This window comes from Adiantum capillus-veneris, chromosome 23 (assembly GCF_014529385.1).
Source record: "Adiantum capillus-veneris isolate H3 chromosome 23, ASM1452938v2, whole genome shotgun sequence".
NCBI lineage: Eukaryota > Viridiplantae > Streptophyta > Polypodiopsida > Polypodiales > Pteridaceae > Adiantum > Adiantum capillus-veneris.
This window is the reverse complement of record NC_140953.1, coordinates 60,420,752-60,445,365: the sequence shown is the minus strand read 5'-3', so window position 1 is coordinate 60,445,365 and position 24,614 is coordinate 60,420,752. Positions and strand designations below refer to the sequence as shown.

Genomic DNA, 24,614 nt, shown 5'->3' with positions numbered 1-24,614 from the left:
GTATGTTCGCTTTCATGGTAGGCCAATAAAAGTACATTTCTATTCCTCTTAGGGTAGCTTGAATCCCTCTATGCCCCGCATATGGAGGAGCATGAGATTCATACATTACTTTCTCACGTAGTGAGTTAGTAACTCATAGCCTATTACCATAAAGAAGATAACCATCTTGTAGGGTAAATGGTTCCTCTTTCTTCCCTAGTGCAAGGGCTGAAATCACATCTTTAAAATCGGAATCGATAGCATATTCATCTATCATAGAAGATAGATCATTGTGAGTTGCTATGAAAACTGCGTTCACTCTCGGTCGTCTTGAGAGTGCATCAGCTACTTGATTATGCTTGCCAGCAATGTGAGCAATATGAAAATGAAATAACGAAAGGAAATTTTCCCACCTCATTTGTTTGTCGGAGAGCTTAGTCTGCGTCATGAAGTACTTGAGGCTTTGGTGATCCGTCCGCCGCAGAATGAAAGGAGTCCCCAATAAGTAGTGCTTCCACGTGTCTAAGGCATGTAGAACTGCGAGGAGTTCCTTTTCATATATGCCTAGAGCTTGCTCAACTGGGTTGAGCCTTCGACTTTCATATGCTATGGCGTGCCCTTCTTGGAGCAGCACGGCTCCAAGGCAATCACCACATTGGACCTCAAATGGCTTTGAGAGATCCAGTTGGAGCACAGGTTGAGAGATAAGCTTCTCTTTAAGCTTTTCAAAAGTAGTGTTCTCCTTGGTAGTCCATGCATACTTAACGTTCTTTTTTGTTACGTCATGCAATGGTCCTACTATGAGTGAGAATTTTTCTACGAAGCGTCTATAGTATGCACACATACCTATAAAGCTTCTTAATTCATGCAGATTCTTTGGGTTAGGCCATGCTTTTATTACTTCTAACTTTGATGGATCCATTTGGATGCCATCTTTAGAGTTAATATAACCTAAATACTAGATCTCTTGTAAGAAAAATTCACTTTTCTTTTGATTTATGTAAAGCTTATTCTCTTGCAAAACTTGAAAAAATTACTTGGAGGTGTTGTTTGTGTTCGTCCAAGGAATTGGAGTAGATGATTATATCATCAAAGAACACTCCAGTGTAACTGCGGCGGTGAGGCCTAAAGAGCTTCTCTAACATGCGGTTGAATGTAGCTAGTGCATTGGTCAAGCCAAAAGGCATGACAATGAATTCGTAGAGACCAAACGTAGTGCCAAATGCGGTCTTGAAAATATCTTGATCAACAATCCTTATTTGGTGATAGCCACTTTTTAGGTCAATCCTACTGAAGTAGGTCAATCCTTGTAGCTTATCAAATAGGTCTTCTACCCGCAGAACGGGAAACCTATTTTTGATAGTGATCCTATTTAGTGCTCTATAGTCAACACACATATGATATGTACCATCTTTCTTTTGCACTAATAAAACTGGTGAACAAAATGGAGATGAACTAGGCCTAACCATTCCTTTCTCAACCAACTCATGCACTTGCCGCATAATTTCCTCTTGTTGAGCTTGGGAAAATCCATAAGGAAGTTTATTAGGCGGTGAGCTTCCTGGAAGAAGCTCAATTGCATGGTCATCATCCCCTCTTTTGGAGGCAGTCAATAAAAATGTCTTGGAATTCATTAAAGAAATTAGATAACCCTAATTCTTTTTTATTCCCTGTATTTTTATTTGACAGAACATTAGGTTCATTTTGAGAGTCTTTTACAAATATCATGTACATGGAAATAGAGCTCTTTATTGACTTATCAAAAGCTTGCTTATGTACAAGAGGTATAGTGTTACCTGACTCGTTAGCATATATGTACATGTCTTTGTCCCTGTACTTAAAGTAAATTTGTCTTTCAGGAAACTTGATGTTGGCCACCATGCGATCAAACCATGGTGCCCCTAGGATTACATCCTCATGCTTAAGGGGGGAGATGAAGAAATCCTCTTTGTCCACATAACTTTGGACATAAAGCCTCAATTTCCCAATTAAGGAAGTAACTGGGAATTCTTCTCCCTTGAAAGCACCATCGGCTGGTAGGGTATTTCCCATCTTAAATGCTTGGATGCCTAGCTTAGTGGACAACTCCGTGGATATGAAATTGTGAGTAGATCCATTGTCGAAGACAATGAAAGCATCATGTTTTCTTACCTTTCCCCAAGCATGGCATAGAGGAGATCCTTTGCGATGAGCATCTTCTTCTTGAACTTCAATTATGGAAGCTCTAGGCATGTGTTCTTTTGTGGGCAAGCACGATAAGCATGCCCTTGCTCCCCACATTTGAAACAATGGTTATCCTTGTGATAACGCTCTAGCACTTCAGGAGAGAGTCTATTTTTGCCTTTGTAGACTCCCTTCTCCTTAGCTTTGTTGTTGTTGAAGTTGCCCTTGGGAAACTTTTGGACATGATCCTTCCCCTGAGGCTCATTACGGTCTTTGATTTCCATGGGCTTAAGATTTTTCTTAGCCCCTTGTTGGTGGAAGTGGATTCGTGAAGCCACCATAGTATGGTGTATGACCACTGAAATAGTGCGAGGCCTTTGGGAGTTGACATACTCCGCCTAGTATCTTCAGATAAACCCGCAAAAAATTGTTGTTTTTGCTCTCCAAAATCTATCTTTTTGTAGACAATGGCTTTGAGATGTAAATCCCAAAACTTGTCTACGTATTTGTGAATAGATTCGTAGGGAGAGAGCTTCAAGCTTCGCCATTCGGTGAGCACTTTTTCTTGGGCATCGCTAGCCAAAAACTACTTCATAATGGAAGCTCTTAAAGCTTTCCATGTTCGTGGAGCTTCACCGTTTGCTCATAGGCTAGACCACCATTGCTTGGCGGACTTTTGGAGATGCATGGCTACGTGACGTATCTTAGAGGACTCCATGAAGCCCTCATCTCCGAATGCCACATCAAATTGTTGAATAAAGGCCAAGACTTTGTCCGTAGCACCAAAGGTGCCATCATAGGTAAGAAAAGAGATAATCTTTCCTCCCTCCTTGAACTGTTTGAGCTTGGACGGCCTCTTCCAAGCGGCATAGGATTTCCTATGGCCTCTCCTTTTGAATTCTTTGGGAGTTGCACCATCACTTCCTTCAAAAGAGGAGGAGGATGATGAAGATGGAGAAGAGGGTGACCTCTTTCTTGCCTTTTTCTTCTCATACTTCCTTTCTTCCTTCTTTGAATTACGGTGAGGACTATCCGATGGTCTTCTCCGTTTAGGGGTGTTGGAGAGCGTTTTGCCCGCTGTCTTCGTGGTTCCGTCTTCGCCAAGGTGGCAGGAGATTCACTTCTTTCTCATTAATCTTTCGGTGGGGGCTCTACTGTTGAGATTTGGGCTCTCCTTGGTGAGGGAGTTGCCCCGTCAACTTGTAAGCTTCTGGGTCCTTCGTTTGGGTCCTCCTCTTCTCTCACTGTAGAGAGCCCTCTTTTAGAAATCTCGCTAGGAGCTTTCATAGGCACTCCCTCTTCTAGGTGAGGAGATTGGAGAATCCCATGGATGCGTAATTGCTGTTGTACTTCACCTTGGAGGGATGGGTTTCCCATGGCTTGTTGAAGCCTAGTAACAAGATAGTTCACAAGCATAGGGGCATCATTAGTAGCTTGACCATTAGCAAAATCAAAGCCATCAACATCGATTTCACTCTCTCTACTATTGTCAGCCATTCTAATCAAGTTTTAGGTGTAAATTTTTACTTGTACTTTAGCACTTCAATCCCTAGTTGCTACTCCTCTTTACTTTCAAAGATAAGCACTCAAGCATCTATACCCGTGGCTCGGAATGTCATTAATTGCAAGGAATAGAAGGGAGGGTTTATCATAGCCCATTCGGCACCGGTTCCTGTTAAGCTTCTAATAGCTCAATAATGGTTAAGCCGTAGGAAAGCCCCTTGGGACTCCATTATTAAGACCATAGCTCTCGACGGTGATACCTCGTTAACTGCACGAAGCAGGCGCACCTCAAGGATAATAAATCCCTATTCTACTTACCCCCATGCAATTAATAATACCAACCGTTTGTAGCAAGCTTGAGGACCTCTCTTCTTGAGAAAGAAAAGAGAAACCGATAGCTCTGATCCCAATGTAACATTTAATGGTCTATAAAGCTTGTAAATAGCGGAAAATAACTTAACATAGTGAGCATTTCATTAAGAGAAAGCTCCTAATGAGCATAAAAGAGTGCTTGGTTGGAGATAGCGACATTAGCATAACACCTAATTAGTTTGGCATAAAAATACTTGAAAGAGGGAGAGAAATAGAACAATTGACAACTACTGAGGACCGAATTTACATGGACCGGTCCCCCCTCCATTAGGCATTTGTATTATAGCTTCTCCCATTAAGAGAGACTTTGTACAATACAATATTTGTGTCACTTGGTAAAAACTTGTTGGTGCTATGAAGATGGAAGCTTCATGCACCAAACTTACACGTGATAACACATAAGATCAATTTCTCGTTGGTCTTAGACCCAAGACCTCACACACCTTCGAAGATGGTGAGCGCTAGCAGGGTATGAGAGTAGATCTAGAGGAAGAAGGAGTATTCTTACGAGAAAGAAGTATTTCCTCACTTAATTACTCTTGTAGCTTAGCTTAGCTTAGTAATTAGATAATAGAGGAGAGAAGCATGGCATTGAATCTTGGATCTTGGTTAGATTTGCATTTCATATCCAAGAGTTTTTGGTGTAGGCCTCCATTCTCAAATCTTGGAGAAGAAGATGAGCTTTCCATTAAATCTTGGAGAAGGAGATGACTTTCTTGCTCTACACATGAGTTGTGTGAGTGTGTGTGGAATTATGCTTTTACAAATCAGCCCCCTCTCTCATCTTGGTCGAACCCCTTTGCAATTTACTCATGGTGGCTTCCTATTGGCCCTTGAAAAGCTTAGCCAATAGCATTTGAGCAAGCTTTTTACTCATGCTGGCTTCCTATTGGCCGGTGAAAAGATTAGCCAATAGCATTTGAGAGGCCCAGTCAAGAGCCTTGTGAAAAGTGTCCACCCCTTTCCTCTTTTGTAAAAGCTCAGATAATTAATTTAATTATCTAAATTGTTATTGGACCTTTTAGTCTTCTGGCCGATAGGAATTAAGCAAATTTGTGGGCTGCTTATTTCTCATTGGACCTTTTGATTGTCTAATAGTCTTTTTGGGAGATTAATTCTCATTGGTTCTTTTATCAAGCATTTCTAAAATAAGAAGTTGAATTTACATTAGCTCAATCCTCATTGGTCCACCTCTTTGTCCATCCAATAGGATTCAGGCAAGAATTGGGGGTTTCTTTGCATGCCTAACATGTGTCCTGTTTACTTTGTGGAAAGGGTAAGCTTAGGTGTATAGTGTGTGTGTGTGTGTGTGTGTGTGTGTCCAGTCACTTCAGAAACTCTGTCATATTCCCAACTCGCCCTCTAATCTGTCCTCTAGTTGTTTGGACTTTTGTACACACACAAAGCATCCAATTCCATTAACATTTGACCATTGGACTTACACTTTGAAATTTTGGAACTTAACCTTTTGGAAGTCTTAATGGGCTGAACCCTAAGGTCTTTGGAGCCCATTCATTGCTCATTGCACATTGCTCTTCTACAGATGGTACCCCTTTGGATCCCAAATGTGGGCTCCCTACTGTGACGAGTGTGCTAGACTTACTAATAATCTAGCTTTTTCTTCGTTGGTACTTTCCCATATTAAATGATCAGTTTAACATGAGAAAATCGTTTAGGAGAATTAAATATTAGTTATTATGACAGACGCTCAATTAGTCGCGTTACCGATCGAGTGCCACCTAAATCTAACGAGAATTAATGGCTTGCATACAAGCATCATATAGCCGCATTTACCGATCAATGCCCATATGTCTTTTTGGAAAGGGGAAGGGAAGTTGACTCACCATAAGGATACTAGATTCACCGCGTTACTGACGTAGTACCCAGACAGTAAGCTAATACTTACCACAAGGACACCATCTTTCCCAAGTCACCGAGGTGATGCCCCCGTGGTAAGCATTGTTCCGTAGAACATCTTACGCACACACTCCCATTGTGTGGTAAGGTACCTTATGACTGCCGCGCAATACGACAAAAGAGACGCTACCATACAACGCATACACACACACACACACACACACACAACACATACCCGGATCGTGTGATCATGTACTCCGCTACTGCCACACACTGTGACACAGAGCACACTCCCACACGACCCCCTCTCTCATCTGGACGTACCTGCAAGGGGGTCGTCTCTCTCTCTCTCTCTCTCTCTCTCTCTCTCTCTCTCTCTCTCTCTCTCTCTCTCTCTCTCTCTCTTTGTGGGTTTCATGGGATCGGCCAATGCTTGAATTTGACCTTGGAAAGAGAACTCCATGTTGCAAACTTGCATCGGTCAAACAATTCATTTTCTTGCTACTTTCCCTATGCAAGGTCGCATGATAACGGGCATGTTGAGTTCGGCGTTCCCATAGAGGAAGACACCATATTTAGTCCGCTCATCACTATTGCAAATGCGGATCTGGCTAATTTTGTACCTTTTACTTCAGTCCTAGATGCTTGATTTCAATCTACATATGTCTTGTTATGTTCTATAGATGTTCTATAGAAACGCCCACCAAGCAAGTCTAGTTAGCACAAAAGGGTGTGTGTAAGAGCAGATGGAGAGGATGCAATGTGTGTGACAAGAAGCTTACAATGAGTTTGTGTGGAGGATTTATCCAAGGCATTGAGGCTTAGAAGTGAATGGATTCTAGGAGGCTTCCTCGTGGAGAACGGAACTTACAGTATTAGAATCTACGTCATGGACTGAATGCTCTCATGAACTCCCTCATCTACCGAGCCTAGGAGGTCTGGCACCGGGCCAAGGAGTCTTGACAGCTCGCCAGTCAACCATGAATAGCCGACACTAAACACGAGCATAGAGACATAGAGACACACACACACACATACATCCAGAAACGCCGAGAGAGCGAGGCACGCATGAGAGGCAAGGCAGTAAACGAGGACTCGTGATATGCTCTCCTCCCCACGCGCAGCCACCATGGCCAAATTTTGAACTTTATAACCAGAGGCGAGTTAGCATGGCGATGAAAATGTTTGAGCCGGCAGCCTGGTGCCCTTTCATTACCTGCACCCCCGCTATCTGCTGATCGACAAGAACTGTCCTCTCTCCCTCTCCCCTCTCTCTCTCTCGCAAAGAGTGGCCACCTGCCGCTAGCCTCTGGCATGGAATCTCTCTCTCTCTCTCTCTCTCTCTCTCTCTCTCTCTCTCTCTCTCTCTCTCTCTCTCTCTCTCTCACAAAGAATGGCTAGAGACTTATCTAAAGAATATTGAACTGATGATTGCAATTGCCCTCTCTTTGCATCTAGTGAAAACACTGCAGAGCTTCTTGGCCCTGCCAATGTTGGGCCCTTTGTTAAGCAAATATATTTTACTTCAAGTTCTCAATCTAACTTAGACTTAGAACAACAGGTTCATTTTCTATACTATGCAGGTGGTTATAGGGTGCGAGATTGGAGAAGATGGATTTGCAGCATGATGCTTTCCTCTTTGACGTCTCTACGTACATCAAGTGTGGAGTGGAGCCCTGGAAGGTGAGGATAGAGGTTGAGGAGCTAAGGCCAGAGGGTAGTATAGCTGGGGGAAGAGGGATAGGGAGGAAGGCTAGCGGTGGGTGTGACTTAGAGATTGTCAGTTGAGGTCAGCGAAGGTAGGTTGCTTCATTATCTCCGCATGAAAACAGCGTAAAGTATTTGAAAAGCTTGTTGCACGCAATATAGTCATGTGGAATGCCTTGATCTCAGGTTATGCCGAGAGCAGACAAGGTGAAGAATCATGCAGAGTATAGATCAGAGGATGAGAAGGCAGTAGGGTCCGCGTCTCTCTCTCTCTCTCTCTCTCTCTCTCTCTCTCTCGCGCAAACCTGCAAAAAAAGCTCCGAGCTGCTTCTGGGGAACCTGCAAACTATTTGTGGAGAAGATCGAACTGGTTCTGAGTGCAATTGAGCAACGCAGAGTGCTTTTTTTATTTTACTCACTTGGTAACTTTTTATGCGGAGTTTTTTTTAATTTAGAGCTTTGTTAAGCAGCCATGTTTTTTTTTTAATTTAAATTATAATGCCACGTGGTGGCTTCTGCTGGAAAAAGAGCCTTGGGCTCACCAAGTAAAATGTTTTTTTTAAATTTAAATCTAATGCCACGTGGTGGCTTCTGCTGGAAAAAGAGCCTTGGGCTCACCAAGTAAAAAGTGATGAGCAGCGCACTCTGTCAAGGATAAAAGAAGAGTGATATACGAGGAGGCCATAGCAGTAGCATGCAGCAGAGAAGTGTGCTCGTTGGGTTGAAGGGTGTGCGCCATCTGTAGAGGTTTTTCCAGTTGAAGAGCAAAGCATTGATAGTTCTTGCAGAAGCACAGGGAGAGTATGAGCGGTTGTGCGCTCGGCTATGATCAGCCTCCTTGCAAGAAGCTCCGGTTGGAGGCGGAGGAGGGTGGAGAGACGTTACTTATAAGAAGACTCGGGGGCATGCTCAACAATCCTCTCCTAAGCGATCTATGCCTGCTTTGCAAGGACGGGGTCAAGGTGCATGCTTGCCGCATGCTCCTCATGGCCAGTTCTGATGTCTTCCGCCAGATGCTCTCCAACGGCATGGCAGAGTCATCCATGTTCAACAGCCGTTTGCCGGAGATCTCCTCCTCTGCCCTCCTCCCCACCCTGGAGTACCTCTACACTGGAGCCATCACCCAACACGAGATGGACCTCGGCACTGCCTTCGGTGTCTTCCATGTGGCTACCTTCTTCAACCTCCCCACACTGGAAGCACGGATTAAACTGCTTTTTCCCATCCTCATCGCAGACGGGAGTGAGTACCCTGCGATCCTTGCTCAGCATTTGTCAACGTTGGAGGCCTATGGCCTCACCCATCTCTTAGATGATGTTGTAGGTGGCATCGAGCTCTGCTTGCGATGCCACTGCTGCGCAGCACATCCTTCCACATTCCTACGTCATTTATCCACACAGGGAATGCTCTCTCTAGCAGACTTCTTAAGGTCAAAGAATGAGCATGCCACAGTCTTTTCATTTATGGAATACATCTGCGTCCGGAGCTTGCTGATTTGGGGTGCGAGCCATATAAGCAGAGAGGCAGTGGATTTCTTCGAAAAAAAACCAAAACAGGTGGATTGCTATCAGCAGAAGAGATCAAGTATGCAGAGGATGTACAGGAGTTCTTAGGTAATAAGCCGTGGAAGTTGAAGGAATTACAGCTAGTTCGGATTCACCCTATCATTTTAGTGAAGGTCTTGAAGCCATTGAATGTTTTGAATCTTGGGTTTGCACATTACTCAGAAGCACTAGAATACCAAACTCTCCACATGGGTGAGATGAACCTTATGAAGTGGGTGCTTCCTCATGATGGGGAAAGCAATCTGTCGTATGCACTTCAAGAGAATGGAGCAATATTATCTGCTGAAAGACTCAAGAAGGATGAGCAGGTCAACTCTCCTCGTGCATTTATTAACATTTCCTTCTCCAATCCGATCGGTTTCCATCAAATGACCTTTATTGTGGAGAATGTAGCCCAGGAAATACAGATTTTTGTGTCCTCCTTGGGTGCGAATTCCAAAGCTGAAGGTTTCCTTGCTTGTGAAGGTGTAAAATTCCGTCTGTTTGTGCAGGTCGATGGAATCCAACCAGATCAATACAAACAAGTAAAAGTAGTTCGCACTCCCACAGCCTTGGAGAGAGGTGACCAGATACAAGTAGTTGTGGATATGATCAAGCAACAGTGTGTGTTTCACATCAAGGGTGGATCCAAGCTGGTTCTTAACAATCTTCTTGAAGAGGTCTTTCTCGCAGGCTGTGTCTCTCCGCATGGAAAAGTCCGAGCAGTTCTTATGAGTGACATTGTGTTCGTGTAGCTGTTTGCTTCTCTCCATATATGGAAAAGTCCGAGCGGTTCTTATGAGTGACATTGCGTTCGTGTAGCTGTTAGCTTCTCTCCATATATGGAAAAGTAGCATCAAAATTATACAGGTTTTGGAAGAAATTATGTAAACAGATGCGAACTGCATCAGTTCAGCTTGTACCTTTGCTGCCTTTTTCAGATGCAGCATTTCAACGTTGTCTTTTGATCTAAGGAGTGGGTTAAGTGGATTATGTGTAGGCGGTTATTTTCCAGACTTCAGAATTTGGAAAGTTGATTTAAATATAACACTGCCATCAAGTGCATCTACAGAGTTATTGATTCGGAACAAACCTTGAAGCACGATCATTGGTTTTCTGATACTTTAATTCCGAGTTACGCGTGATTACCTTATTTTGCAACACAAATGTAAGGCCTTTGTTTGAGCTTAAGTATCTACTTCTTGTCTGAATGCATTGAGGTTTCGATGAGATAGGTGCATTGTCGGAGCGCTGGTGGCCTTCCTCTTTCAATTGGCTTCAAGTGGCCAATTTTGACAAGAAGCTCTCAGTGATGCATTTTAGAACTGTCATGTTGATCTTGTACTATACACATATGGCGTTGGCTTTCTTGAATCATGTGCAGATGGCTACTGGATGTGGAGGAGGACTAGGGAGCATACATAAACATACTTGCTAACATGCATTGATGATTGATAAATTGGGCTCTGTAACATTACTTTTGCTTTAGAGATGGTAGGTGATTATTAAGGTTACATTAAGCACAAGAAGTTTTGGACAAATTCTCACAATAATTCCCACATTTCGACTTTACCTCAACATCATGAGCTTCGGTGAGGGAGGCACCGCATACCTAGCTAGGTACGATTGGAGGCAGGGGATCGCCGGCCCCGTTTTCCTACATGAGAAAATTTCTAAATCTTCTTGTGATGGACCAAACTCACCTCAAGTTAACAATTTAGTTTGAAATGACAAGCTTATGGCTTGTCACACTATTACTCAAGACTTAGGCTGGTTTCACAAGCATCTGCAGCCACTGTCCGGCTCAAGTACAGGGTAACCTTTCATAATCATCCAATTGTTCACACTCCAATGGATGTGAATACTAAACATTCCATAGAATATTCTTTCATCCAATTGTTCACACTCCAATGGATGTGAATACTAAACATTCCATAGAATATTCTTTACCCTCAGTCCATCTCAACAAGATCGAAGAAGAGTGTTGAAAAACATTCTTGTGCAATACTACCAGATCAAATATTTTTATTTCATTATTAAGAGAATTTGAAAGTGAACAATGCACACAACCAACCCCCTTAGTTGGAGACAGGCCCGCCTATATACAAGGGTGGTGAACCAATTGTATGGGTTTGGGAAACATCCAGAGAATTTGAATTTGAACCCACGACCTTCCATTGAGAGGCAAACATTGCCAAGACCTATTTCTCACTCGTCAGAAGTTAATTTTATGTTTTGAGTCCATTGAACATACAGTTTCTTCAATAAGACATTCCCATTGAGTTCAAAGGAGCTAGCTTGGTTGGTTGAGCACTTGTCCTCCGTGACCTAGGTCATGGGTTCAAGTGCGGCAAGGCGACCTTGATAGCACTCACAGATGCTCATTGTATCATGTGACTGAGAATGCTCGTGTTGCTATAAAAAAACCATTTCCCTTGAAGGCCAAGGATGTAAGCACTAAGGTTCGTTGTGATTCCATATTGTCACTAAGACAAAGTAAGTTCTTGAATTAATAAGAAGCAATTTGCAAAAGTTTTGCAAGTTGAAAAGTATTCAGCTATAGAAGATTATTATGGACATGGAAGCTTCAGTAAACTTGGCAAAACACTTCATTGCAGAATCAAAGGCATTGGCTCTATATTAAGGTTTCAATTGTGCAAGAGCCTTACCATAGATGAGGTTATAAAGCTTGTTTTGTGCTCTACTAAGGAGAAGTGTGCAAATATTTTCACAAGAGCTTTCTAGAAGGACTAGCTACTTTGACATTATCAAAGTCCAGGGTCGTGGAATAGTGCATCATAGCCCTTTGTCTAGTGTCATTTCTAGTGCAAAATCCACTGTTGCACCCTCGTCAACACACATAATAATTTTCCAGCCTTGTAAATGATTGTATCCCACATCAGCTTTGGGAATAGTAACTATTGTTTGCCATGTCAACACATGGAAAATTGGACCATGCAACCAATTATTGGCTCTGTAATCGGAGAAATTGAGTAATTGAGCGCCCTCTGTCATTTGCATAGTTGCATGGCCCCCCACCCCTGGATATTTGACGGACAGGAAAGGACAAAGACAAAGGTAAGCATAATGAGGAAAGCAAAGATAATGACTCAGGAAAAGAAAGCAAGGAATCTGTTGGTGTAGTGGCGACTATGCTAGCAAGGACTCGTGTCTTCTAGTCAAGTGAATACAATTGCCACTGCTAGCTTCAGCTAGAGAGAGGCTTGTGAGTGGCAGAGAGGGCAAGTAGTGCTCCGTATAAATAATTTAGACCCTTGTGTTGGCGTTCAAGTTACCGGTGTTTGAACTAGTGGGTCGGAGTTCAAGACACATGCATCACGTGTTGTGCTCACAGTTCACAAATGGGGATTCTTGGACGTAGTGTGGTCTACAGTTCAAATTTTATGAAAGGAAACCGATGCTCAAGAAGGAATTCTTCTAAGGTATAAAGTCGAGGGTAGCAAATCCAAGGTGTATCCAGCAAGGAGCTATTGTTGGGTGTCCATGGTAGCTTCTTCATCCCACCATTTATGTCCACCATGAGCTACAAAGAGGGTGTTAAAGTTATGGCATCTCAAGTGAATTACCCAATGTGATCTCATTATTTGTTTTGGCTTTTAGGTATTTATTTTACTTATTTGTCAAAGTCTGGATAGGGCAAATTACTTAGGTGGGTATATACGCAACAATTTGCCCCCATTGTATCATGCATAAATTATTTGTTGCCAAGTTCAGAGTCACTCTCTCTTTCCCTCTCACTCTCGTGCATTCTCTCCTTGGTCTCTTTCCTTCCGCATTGTCAACTTTGACAACTATGACTTGCATATCTTGAGTCACTTGTCTACTCAATTATACCTATCATTTGCACAAAGCTCATAGAGTACTTCAATATCTTACGACATTGTTGACTACAATAAGTTCTAGCTCACACTAACTCTTGTTTGATATAGGGATTGATTGGATTGGATAGGTTGTCGCACAAAGATCTACTTTTGGTTATTGCTTTCTACATGGTTATGCAATTATCTATTGGAACTATCAGAAGCAAATTGTCCATCCTCCTATTCGACAAATGTTAAGTATCGGACTCATCTTACCACTATGACTCAAGCTTTATGGCTATGCTAGATTATAATTCTTCTTGCTATTACATCTTCATCTCATAAGACTTATTCATATTCTCGGACTTTATTCCTTACACACAATTGTTCATGGACAAACTAAACATAATAATATATGCTTACACTTTCTTTGAGGTTACAATGCAAATGGTCGTATCCACTTGGAGTATTGTCCTATACTAAATAACCTTGCATATTTTTTCACCAAACCCAAGACTAGATTGCCTTCTTCCACACACTAGAGCTGACCACCCATCTTATGCACTAGAGGAGGTGTACATCATCACTAGATAGAGGCGTACTCGAGTTATATGGCCTCAATGCCCCTATACATGCATTTCAATATATTTTGCCTGTTCATTAAGTTATGCCACATGTCAAAGTTTAATGATATTGTCCTTTAATAGTGATAAATCAAACCTAATTGGGGAGTCCCCCATTTCTCTAGGAAAGGAGTTATTAGCCTTTAGCTTTAGGCTTGTTTCTATCCCTTTTATGAGAGACACGTTTCATTGTGTGTACTGGTGTGGTCCCTTAAAGGCACACTTGCCTCTTGAAAATATTAATACACCCTTTCTTTGTCTTTGTCTCTAGACACGTACAATGCACCATACATCATATCATCAAAATAAAATTTGAGATACATAACATAAATCTATTGTTACTCAATTACAATGACAACCTTTTAAGAGCCATGCATTAGCTCTCTTTGGAGTCCCCACACCCCCATCCCCAAAATACTCTAGAGAAAAAATAAAATTAGAGAAAGTCCCTAAGAGGCATGTACAAAACTTCTGTGTATAATACTAGAAAGTGTTGCATGGATCTCTAGTATATTTTCTTTGGGTGTATGGTACCGACCCGAACGTGTATCAAAATTGTATATTGCATGCAGTTACATCATTTACCAAGGACAAAAAATTGCAGATACAATACAGCCCAAAACCAGTCTGCTTGAGGAGGATGACTCTATCAATTGGGACTCGGATTCAAATTTAAGCAAACTTGCAGGCTGCCGTCCAAAAGCATAATCTCCAACCCCCTTTTCCTTGCTTTCAATTTATGCCATTGCTATCATTGTCAGAGCAAGAACCTAAGCTCACCTCTCATAACTTAGATACTTCTTTGGTGAAGCAAAATTACCTCTGCCTGTCCCTGTTCACTGCAATACCTCCTCTTCTTCAAAACATGCCTGCAATTCTGATGAATCACGTGCAAGACACTTGAACATAAGCAAAGAGCACATAACACAACAAAAAAATGTGCAACATATACAAGCAAATCTGTAAGACGAGCAATACCTTGCCAAAAGTTGCCGGTATTGGCTCTCGAAGTGCAGCACCTGTTGAGATGCTACTAAAACCAACCATTCGCAATTCTCGAAGTTGCTGGGCTATCTCTTGAAGTAGCTTAAGCTCTGCATCTTTGTGCCTGAAAGATTCCAATATCTCTCTTAGAAGCTCTCTGTCTGTCTCAAGCACTTGTAGCCTCACTGCAAGCTGCTGAATGACATCGGTTGACACAAGCCCTCCTTCAGTAGTTTTGATCAATTGTGTTCGTGTATTGTCTGCGTATGGGACAACCTGATGTGCACAGATTGCACTATCAAAAAGTGACTCGTTTGAAGGAAATAATCTTCCAGTATGAGTAATGACCTGTGAGCTATCAGAATGAATTGTTGCTGCCAGTTCTTCCTCCTGCATAACATGTCTAGGAGAGGATTTCGAGTCCTCTAAAATGCAAAGATCCTCGACTGGCTTGCCTCCTTTGTTGTCTTGAACTTGTTGGCTTGGAGCAGAGCGAACTTCGTAAACATCATGTACCGGTACACACCCTCCACTTCCATTCTCATTCACATGCCCTCCAGCCTCTCCACCATGGCATGCTTCAATGACACTGTGAGCACTTTTTTTGCTCAATGGACTGCATTCAGAATATTGGATGTCATGAGGCTTTTTTTGGGCTCCTAGTCCATCTGCACCCTGCAGTTCTCGAAGCTCTTCTTCTAGTACCCAAAGACGGTCTAGAATAAACTGTGTTTCCTCATCACTCGAGGTGAATATTGGCCTGCTTGTTCTAAGGTGTTCAATAAGAGGGCTTGAAGAGTTCCATTGATCTTCTGCCATGCTGGTGTCAACTTGGTCATTCACAAGTAAACCTTTGGGAGTCCTGGCTACTGGCGACTTGGCAAATTGAGCATTTAGTTCGGTGCTCTTCTCATAACCCTTGTTCTGCCTTTTGCTAAAACAAGGGGGAGAAGTGCTCTCAGACTTCTCAAATTCATCCAATGGCGGTAGATTCTTGTTGCATGTCTCTGGAGAGAAGGAGCCCTGGTCTTCATCCATCCTGCTTAGCAATAATAGAGACGTTGAAGACCATGTTGATGAGGCTTTGTTCTCAATTTTCAAAACTCTCTCTGCTGAAAGCCTCTGTCTGTACAGCTCAACCTCCTTCTCCAATGCATGTTTTTCTGCCTCTCGTTTGAACAAGATCTCCTTTAAAAGTGCCATAGCTTGTTCATCATATTCAGCTTTCTCCTCTGCCATTCTCTGCAACTGCGCTACCTCCAACTGCATGGCTGACTTTTCTTCTTGCAATCTTGAGATCATAGCCATTGCTTCACTGGTTGCAATTGCAGCTGCATTCCTCTCATTCTCAAGCTCAGTTTCCAAAGTTGCCAGCATCTTCCTTTCTGCCAAGAGCACCTCTCTCAGCACATCCATTCCATCCTCTTGGTCTTTGTCTACCTGAACTTCTTCCTTCCCCTGCTGAGCCATTTGCGAAAGAACATCAAAGACGCTTTCCTTATTCTTAGTATTAACTGCTCCATTCGTGGACTTTCCCTTTACCTCCAGGCTCTCAAAACCCAAGTCAGGTGGACCTGCTGCGTCTCCAGCTACAATCTCAAATAAATCCTCTAGGGTGATGTTTGGAGTGCCCTTAATCTCTAGTTCAGTTGTGTTATCGTCCTGTAAGGAACAGCCATCGGTTGCTAAAGACACCTTGTTGGCATCATCATTTGCTAAGCAGACTACAGAATGCAAATCAAGCTGGTCTACCTGCCCTGGAGTTTGAAACAAATAGGCATCTTGAAGCATTGTGGCTTTGCTAGAGCAATCACTATTGGCTAAATCTTTTCCATATAAGTCGCTCTGATCCACAGCCTGCTGTTGGGACCCTGGTGGCGCATTTCCATTGGTAACCAACAGTTTTTCTAACTCAGGCATGTCTGTCTGCCCTGGAGTTTGAAGCAAATAGACATCTTGCAGCATTGTGGCTTTGCTGGAGCGGACACTATTGTCTAGTTCTTCACCATATAAGTCGCTCTGATCCATGGCCTGTTGTTGGGACCCTGGTGGCACTTTTTCATTGGTAGCAAACAGTTTTTCTAATTCAGAGAATCTTGCCTGTTGGTAAATGTCCACATCAAAACTTCTAGAAAGTACGGCCTCTCCAGTTACAGCAATCTTGGACTCGCAATCAGAAGCTTTAATCCCTTCAAGGCTGTCGGCTTCAAGAAGGTCTCCAAAAGCCGTACCGCTAATTCCCATATCAAGTAGAGGCTCTTCAGCGTTAATTTTCTTGCTCTTTCTCAAACCTTGAACAATCTCAAGATCTGATAATGTTACATTTGGACATGGACAAACATCACTTTCGATACAACCCTTAGCCATGGTCATATCACAGCTAGAAGGCCTTAAGCATCCAGAGCATTGATAAGAAGAGAAACCTTGTAAAAGGGCCTCTGTATCTTGCATTTGATCTAGCTTTCCAGATCCCTTTGAATATGTCCCCACTCTGTTGACTTCAACCAACTGCTTGAGATTTCTACGATGGCTATCATCCGCCTTAACCGCCGGCTTGGCACACACGAAGTTTAAAGCAAGCCTTGAAGTTTCTGATTCACCTTCCTGAACAATTTGTAACAATGGTTGTTCACAATCTGATAGAAAATTTTCTGAATCCACAGCCTCAGAGCTGTCTTCATCATCATTCTCCAGTAAGGTGTACTGATGCTGCTGCTCTTCAAGGGCAATTGTTTGTATGTGGACTTCAGGTAGCTCATGATAAGGAGCATCTTCAGTTGATTGCTCAATACTTGACGATTGAAGAATACCAACAAGTAAACCTATGCCGGGAGCCATGTTCAGAACTGTTGGCACCTCTGATTCATTGTCAGAGATACTATTCAACAATGGTTGTGCACTCTCTGAGTGCAATTCTTTGACAAAAGGGGCCTTTTGTTGGTCTTCATTATCACTCTTCAATAATACATAATGGTACTCACCCTCACACTCTTTTATTGTACACATAGACGCTTCACATTCTTCAGAACATTCACAAATATTACTAGCTTCACCTGACTCAATGATCATTGATGGTCCCTTTTCTTCCTCTGAGTTGATGTCACATGGTAACAATGGTTGTGCGCTCTCTGCGTGCACCTCTCTGGCCTCAGAAATGTTCTTGTTGTCACCCTCCAATGCCGAGGAGCTATGCACTTTCTGGCAACCTGAAACTGCTTCCCAACTTTCAAAAAAAGGGTCATGATAAACCTCCTCATCATCATTCTCCAAAAGTATGTAATGCTGTTCGTTGCTGCCGTTTTGCAGTGATGTATCATCCTCTGTTGCTATCTCTCTCTGCAAATTTTTTCCTTGGCAAGTATTAGGCATCCTAAACATGCCCGTGGATTTTGCCAACAAGTCACAATAATCCCCAGCATTGGATTGGCTACTGCATGCAGAAACAGATCTTGTAGGAAAGACGTGAATACAATCTTCATTGATAGATTGTGAAGCGTTACCATCACTGCTAAAAGGTCTTGATTTTACATGCTTTAGCTTGATCAATTCCTTGTAGTTTCCATTGCTGCTAGCATAAGACCGTTTCTTTACAAACTGAACATCAGAAGATACATAAGTGTTTTTATCAAGATGAGGAACATCCACATCACTGGCTGAAGTACTTGAGATATTTGAGCTGGCATCATCTCTTCCTGAAAAGGAGGAAATCTCTGCATCATCTGCGGCATGCAGATGTGTCTCACTTTGTTGCTTAGCGTAGCCCCAGGCAGGGCAACAATCAGGACAGAGCTTGTAAAAAAAATCCTCCTGCCCATGATCAATACGACGTTTCTTTGTGGATTTGGGCAATACAGTATGAGAGCATCCAATGTATGTACAGGGTGGTTCTAAGTCAAAGTGGCTCACAAGCTGGGAGGTAAGAAAAGCAATTCCTGCACCTAGAAGCAAAAGGACAGACAAGAACAACTCCATTAAAGCTGAAACAACAGCAGAAACTTTCCATGGATCGTCATCCTTCAGAATATTTCGTCTTCCTGGTGATGCCATGGTAGCGTTTTTGAATGGAAAGTGCAGGCTTTTGCCCAACAGCACCAATTCTCTTTGATAACAAAATTGATTTGAAATTAAAGGGGAGTTCTGTACATCTATGTAACAATGGATGCTGACACTAATTTTGGCATGGGTAAGTTAAAGATAGGAGGATAGGCCTTGCAAAAAACCAAAAGCTCCAAAAAAATACGTTTCAAACTGTTGATCAGACGCCGAGGTGAAAAGACTAGCGAGAAACTCAACAAGTTGGGCCTAACTCATAAATTCAAGCACTAGAAAAACAGAAAAGAACAAACCCAAAGATCTTAAAGCAGCAGTTTTGAGTGAGGAACTCTTAATAACACCCACTCTGTAGCAAGAAAAGATCATCAAACAAACAATGTAAAAGCATTGCAAGCCAAATTCATTACAGACATAAGAACAAAGGCAGCAGAAAGGTTTGATCGAAACAAAATGCAGAATCAAACGGAATTAGCAGGTGCTGAATTGACCTGCAGATGCTGCTACATTCCAATGGATGGCAGAAACAGAGGGGGACTTGTGGGGTGTAAAAACTTAGTGCGCGTCTATGTGGGTGCAGAAAGAAGTAGGTGCAAAGGCAAGAAAACATTAAACCTTCTCTATAGTGACCATTATGACCACAATGCAGAGAACCCGCGTCTTACACACACACGCACAAAAGAAGAGTGTCTAGAGAGAGAGACGTACCTTTGCAGAAAGTTGATGCTCCTTTTTCTCCTTTTCTTCACCAGACCCACCACCATCGCCGCCCCTCAGAAGAGATCAATGGGCTTGCCTACAATAAATCACACACGCATCTGCGAAAGCTCAAGTGTATTACCCCCTCACACTCACACTAGCCTAATATTTTAAGCTTTCATCCACCAACACCACCACCTGAAAGCTCTTTCCTGAGCCATCCAGTAGATGAGACTAAGGCCCCTATCACACTGGGACGCCCGCCACTGCGCATTTCACACCGGCTAGCAGAGTTCGAAACGTATTGGATTGTTTCACGTGTGACCTTTTGGAGGATGGCCGGGGTCATGGAATGCTGGCCCGGGGTGGTGAGGTTGCCCCTCTGACAAGATCTTGAGGCCAACTTTTTATTTTCATGCTGCAAATAAGCACCTGCCATCTAAGCGGGGTAGCACATTGCCTGCACCAATGTGACATGGGCCTAAGACCCCCGCCATCTTTCACACATGTTCGCCACATGTGTGTGAGTGAGAATGATTGGCTGCCCTACACTAGGGTAAAAGCGCCGATTAATCGTTACACCATTTGAAGGACAGTCGTGAGTGAGAATGATTGGCTGCCCTACACTAGGGTAAAAGCGCCGATTAATCGTTACACCATTTGAAGAACAGTCGTGTTTGAGTAGCTAGTAGCTCAACTCATACATGACATCCGTGCATTTGTGCGGATCGGGTTCAAACCTTGTTGGATGACTAGTCTCTAATTTTACGTGGGGATCATGCTCATATTGGATCTTGTTTACCTTGATTGTCTAAGAGAGGTTTAGAGAATGAAGCAAGGAGAATAGTGCCACCTGGCAAGTTGTGATTGGTAGCTAAATTTTGGAAAGTTGCTGAATTAAAGATCGTCAAAGCAATGCAACGTACGGGTAGCCAAACCGACTCAGCGTTTGGGTATCCCCTTAGAGTGCGACTTCCATTGGAGTTGCCTCTCTGCTGCAAACTTGAAGGTGTAGATTCAACCTTTGTTGGCTCGTTGTTGTTGATAACAGAGGGAGAATCAAAGATCTGCAAAAGGAGGTTGACCATGAGGCTAATCAGTTAAGAAGAGCAACAATGGTGGAAGCAGTGGTGATGGTAGACTTGATAGCAGAAGTGAATGTGGCAATTGATACGTTGATGTTGAAAGAAGAGTAATAACATCAGAAGTAGCAGTAATGATTATAGACATGATAATGAATGTGATTGTTGATACAATCGCAGAAATCACATAAGAGATGATGATGGAGATTACAATAGACATGATTGACACAATGATGGAAATAGCAATAGACATGATGGACATGATAGCATAAGAGAACACGATAGGCGAGGAAAGAGATGATGATGGAGATCACAATAGACATGATGGACACGAGGATCGATATCACGGTTCACATAATCGACAAGAGAGAAGTATGAAAGACGAAGACCATGACAAAGATGCTAAATATAGAGAGGATCGTAGCCACAAGGAAGGTGATCAAAGGATTCACAAAGAGCATAGGGATAGATACAATGGTTATGTTGGGCGGTGATGACGATGATGAACGTAGAGACCAAAGCAGGCTCGGGATCAAGATGATAACCCATATTGGAAGTAACGACAATGAAAAACGTACCCTTGGTTCACCCCCTAGTTCACCGAGTCGACGGATGGCTGAGATTGCATTGCGATTTCCGCTTCTCTTTCCCACCATAGATCCCCCCTGGCTGGAGCCGTGCCATATAGTGACGAGGGGGAAAAAGGGAGTGTGGAATAAACTACTCCCTCTTTTCTCTTTCTCTTGACACATCATAAAAGAAGTGCATACCTAAGGGCCAAAAAGTGACTTCTTTTTAAAAGAATATTTTCACTTATTGTTGACCTAAAACTTTCCCCAAACATATATGCATATAGAAAAACCATTTTTGAACTTTTTTTTAACTCACACACTAAAAGTCCACGCACTTTTTCAATATTCCTTTTTTACTTTTAAAAAAAACTTATTCTCTCCTCCTCATCTCCCTCTCTCTCCATCCCTGCCTCTCTCATCCCTTTTCCTCTCCCCTCCCTGCCCCCTCCTCCTCCCTCCTTTCCTCTCCCCTTTCTTTTTCTCCTTTGCTTCCTTAAGATCAACTACCATGGTGCTCAATGGCATCACAAAATGTGTTGATGTTTCTTCAATATGTTGGGAGAGGAGAGGCGGGCTTATTAGGTTGTTGCATGTAATGGAAATAGCCTATGAACTTTGAGAATATCGGAATTAAGAGAATTAGAGTGAGCATTTTTGTGAGATTACTTTGAGACCATAGAGGGTGAACTTAATTGATGGTACCAATATAAACATAGTACTTAATTAACTTGGCATGAGCAATACTTTTGCAAGAGAGAGTATTAGAGAACATGACAATAGTTGAGGGTTCGATTTACTTGGAGCCCCCCCCCCCCCCCCCCCCCCCCCCCCCCCCCCCTCCAAAAGGCGTTTGTATTATAGATTCTCCCATCAATAGAGACTTGGTACTATACAATATTTGTGTTCCTTGTGACCTAGGTGATGCAATGAATGTGGAAAGCTTCATGCATCACGAGCATAACATAAACTTTGCAACAAAAAGCATTAACTATCCCAAGCCTCAGTCCAAGGCCTCAAACACCTTCGAAGGTGGAGAGAGCTAGCGGGAAATGAGGGCAGGGAAGAGGAAGAAGAATCATTCATAGGAGAAAGAAATAGTTCCTCACTTATCATCACTCTTCTTGCTTAGCATAACATAATAGCATAGTAATGAAGATGAGAAGATCGCAAGATTAAGCATTGAAGCATGGCTCTTGGTTGGATTTGCATTCCATAGCCAAGATTGTTGGTGTAGGCTCTCAACTTCTCAACAAGCTTGGAGAAGGAGATGGAGATCTTGCACTTTGCACTTCACACAATGAGAGAGTGTGTGTGTGTGTTTGTGTGTGTGTGTGTGTGTGTGTGTGTGGAGAGTATACCCTCTCTCATGCTTGGTCCACCCCTCTCTCCCTCTCTCTTTTGTATTATTTAATTTATATCATTTGGACATGTGTTCTCTTTTTTTTCCTCTTTGAGAGAAAGAAATTAATTATTTATCTTTATGCATCTAAATTCTCATTGGACCCCTTTAAAGACTATCCCATAGGATTCAAGCACATCATAAGGGCCAAATGGGGAGGATCTTGACATGTGGCTTTTATGCTTCTTAAGATATCATGTTTGAATTGAACACTTCAAGCACCTTAGTCATTTAAGCATGAAAATCATTTACTCCTCTTGAGAGATCATGTTTGAATTGAACACTTCAAGAACCTTTGTCATTTAAGCATGAGAAGTACCTCAAACTTGGGCAAGGTTCCCGCAAACACCTTAAGAACCTTAGTTAGCAAGCACGACGAGCACCTCATGCTTGGGTAGGATTCCCACCTCAAGGTCATCCCTAGCTTGCCTAAGGTCAAATGACTTTTTAACACTAATTTTTGGAGGTCTTTAATGAAGCTAACCCTAAGGCCTTCAAGCTCTATTAGGTAGCATTGCTCTTTAACAGACCATCTCTCATTTGGACCCCTTTGACGTTGACCCTGTGTTGAGACAGATCCATAAGCACATGTCTATATTCTAACCCTTGTTCTCGTTTATTCTCCCATATTAAATGATCATTTTAATATGAGAAAAATGTTTGGGTTGGTTAGATATTAGATTTTCTGACATTACCTCTCTCTTGAAATCATAGTCGTCCTCGACTATGAGGTAGAAGAGATAAAGTCTTAGTCATTTGTCTACATTTCTTAGCAGGTAGAGGATCCCTTTTCACCCTACGAAATCATTCCAGAATGGATGACTAGTCCATTTGGTGCTTGGGAGACGTAGCTGCTACAAGCATGTCTGCCCTTTAGTCAATATCATACTCCCAAAGTAGAGTGACAAATTCTACTTGGTGTTTGAGTTACGTCATCATCACAAACATGATTCTAAGCATGCATACTATTTAAATTTGTGCACAAAAGAGGATTAGTCTTATAAGACAAAAACATTGTTATTTAGAAAGCATTTACATTTTCTTACTCTAGTGTAGCATTGTAAGCATTGACAAGGTTCATACTATCCTTAAGTTGTATTCCTTGCATCCATCTAGCATCTTCAAAAGGATAATTTTTGAACTTAATAAGATACCGTCAAATAATCTTACCATGTCGTAGTACCTTGTCTTCATGCCGAAGGATAGCTTCAGGTTGTAGCACCTCTTCTTGGTCTTTGATTCTGGAGGGTATCCAATAATCGGTTCTCTTAGTGGCTCTTCTTTTTTGTAGAGCTTAAGTAGGCTCACATGAAAATCATTGTGTATGAGCCAATGGTTGGGAAACTTGGTTGATAAGCCATGTCATTGATTAGCTTCAAGATTTGAAAAGGACCATAGTATCTTTTTACTAGTTTAACATAATACTTTTGATGGCCTGTAGAATTTTTGCCTGTCATTTGCCTCAATCAAGCCTTGGGAAACTTAAGTAAGACCCAATCATTTTCTTTGAACGTTAAGGCCCTTTTGTGCTTGTCAGCACCAACTTTTTTCCTTTCTTGAGAGATGGATATAGCCTCCTTAACCTTTTGAAAAGATTCTTGTAGGTCATTGATGGGGTGGAGCTGGGAGCACAACGGAAGAAGAATAGGCACGCACACACTCACACACACACCATCATAGCCACACACAGGTTGAAGGGGGAGAGCCAACGTACTGTATACCCCCTTTCTTTCTTCTCTTATCTTATGCACTAAGGCACAATACATATTGTACTTAGGTGGCTCACACAAGTGTATAGTTGTACACTTAGGGTTAGTGGCAGTTAGTGATGGGCGGTCGGCCACATGGCCATTAAACCTAACATTCTCCCACTTGATGGCCAATGTGGGAGACTATAAAAATGGAAGAGAACCACTCTTCACCCAATGCCCATCAATGCACGACAGTGTTGAAACTGATGGCTAGAGAGACTTTTAGTCAGTGCATCCGCCGTGTTCTCTCACGTAGGAATCTTCACTAAATCAAGGCTCCTGTTTGCCAGGCATTCACGACTGAAGTGATAACGCACATCAATGTGTTTTGTTCTAGAATGAAACACTAGATTGTTAGCTAAGGCAATAGCACTCTGACTATCACAATGAAGAACTGGTATACGCTGCTCCAATCCAAGATCTTTCACTAGGCGAGCAAGCCAAATAGCTTCTTTGCATGCCTCACTCAATGCAACATATTCTGCCTCTGTGGTAGAAATGGATGTAC

General features: G+C 42.4%; 2 protein-coding genes across 2 annotated transcripts; one reads left to right on the top strand and one right to left on the bottom strand.

The window, feature by feature from the left end:
* The first annotated feature begins 8,227 nt into the window (after positions 1–8,227).
* On the top strand, positions 8,228–10,098 carry LOC147427847 (uncharacterized). Its single transcript, XM_086496986.1, has one exon. The coding sequence runs from the start codon at positions 8,385–8,387 to the stop codon at positions 9,192–9,194; it is 810 nt and encodes a 269-aa protein (XP_086353112.1). The 5' UTR covers positions 8,228–8,384; the 3' UTR covers positions 9,195–10,098.
* Positions 10,099–13,866: 3,768 nt separating this feature from the next.
* On the bottom strand, positions 13,867–19,741 carry LOC147427846 (uncharacterized). The gene is made up of 5 exons (XM_086496781.1): positions 19,501–19,741; positions 19,312–19,341; positions 14,902–18,491; positions 14,548–14,829; positions 13,867–14,446 (listed from the first exon to the last, which is right to left on the bottom strand). Exons 1-5 carry the CDS (start codon positions 19,739–19,741, stop codon positions 14,360–14,362), a joined length of 4,230 nt encoding a protein of 1,409 aa, XP_086352907.1. The 3' UTR covers positions 13,867–14,359.
* Between the last annotated feature and the right edge of the window lie 4,873 nt (positions 19,742–24,614).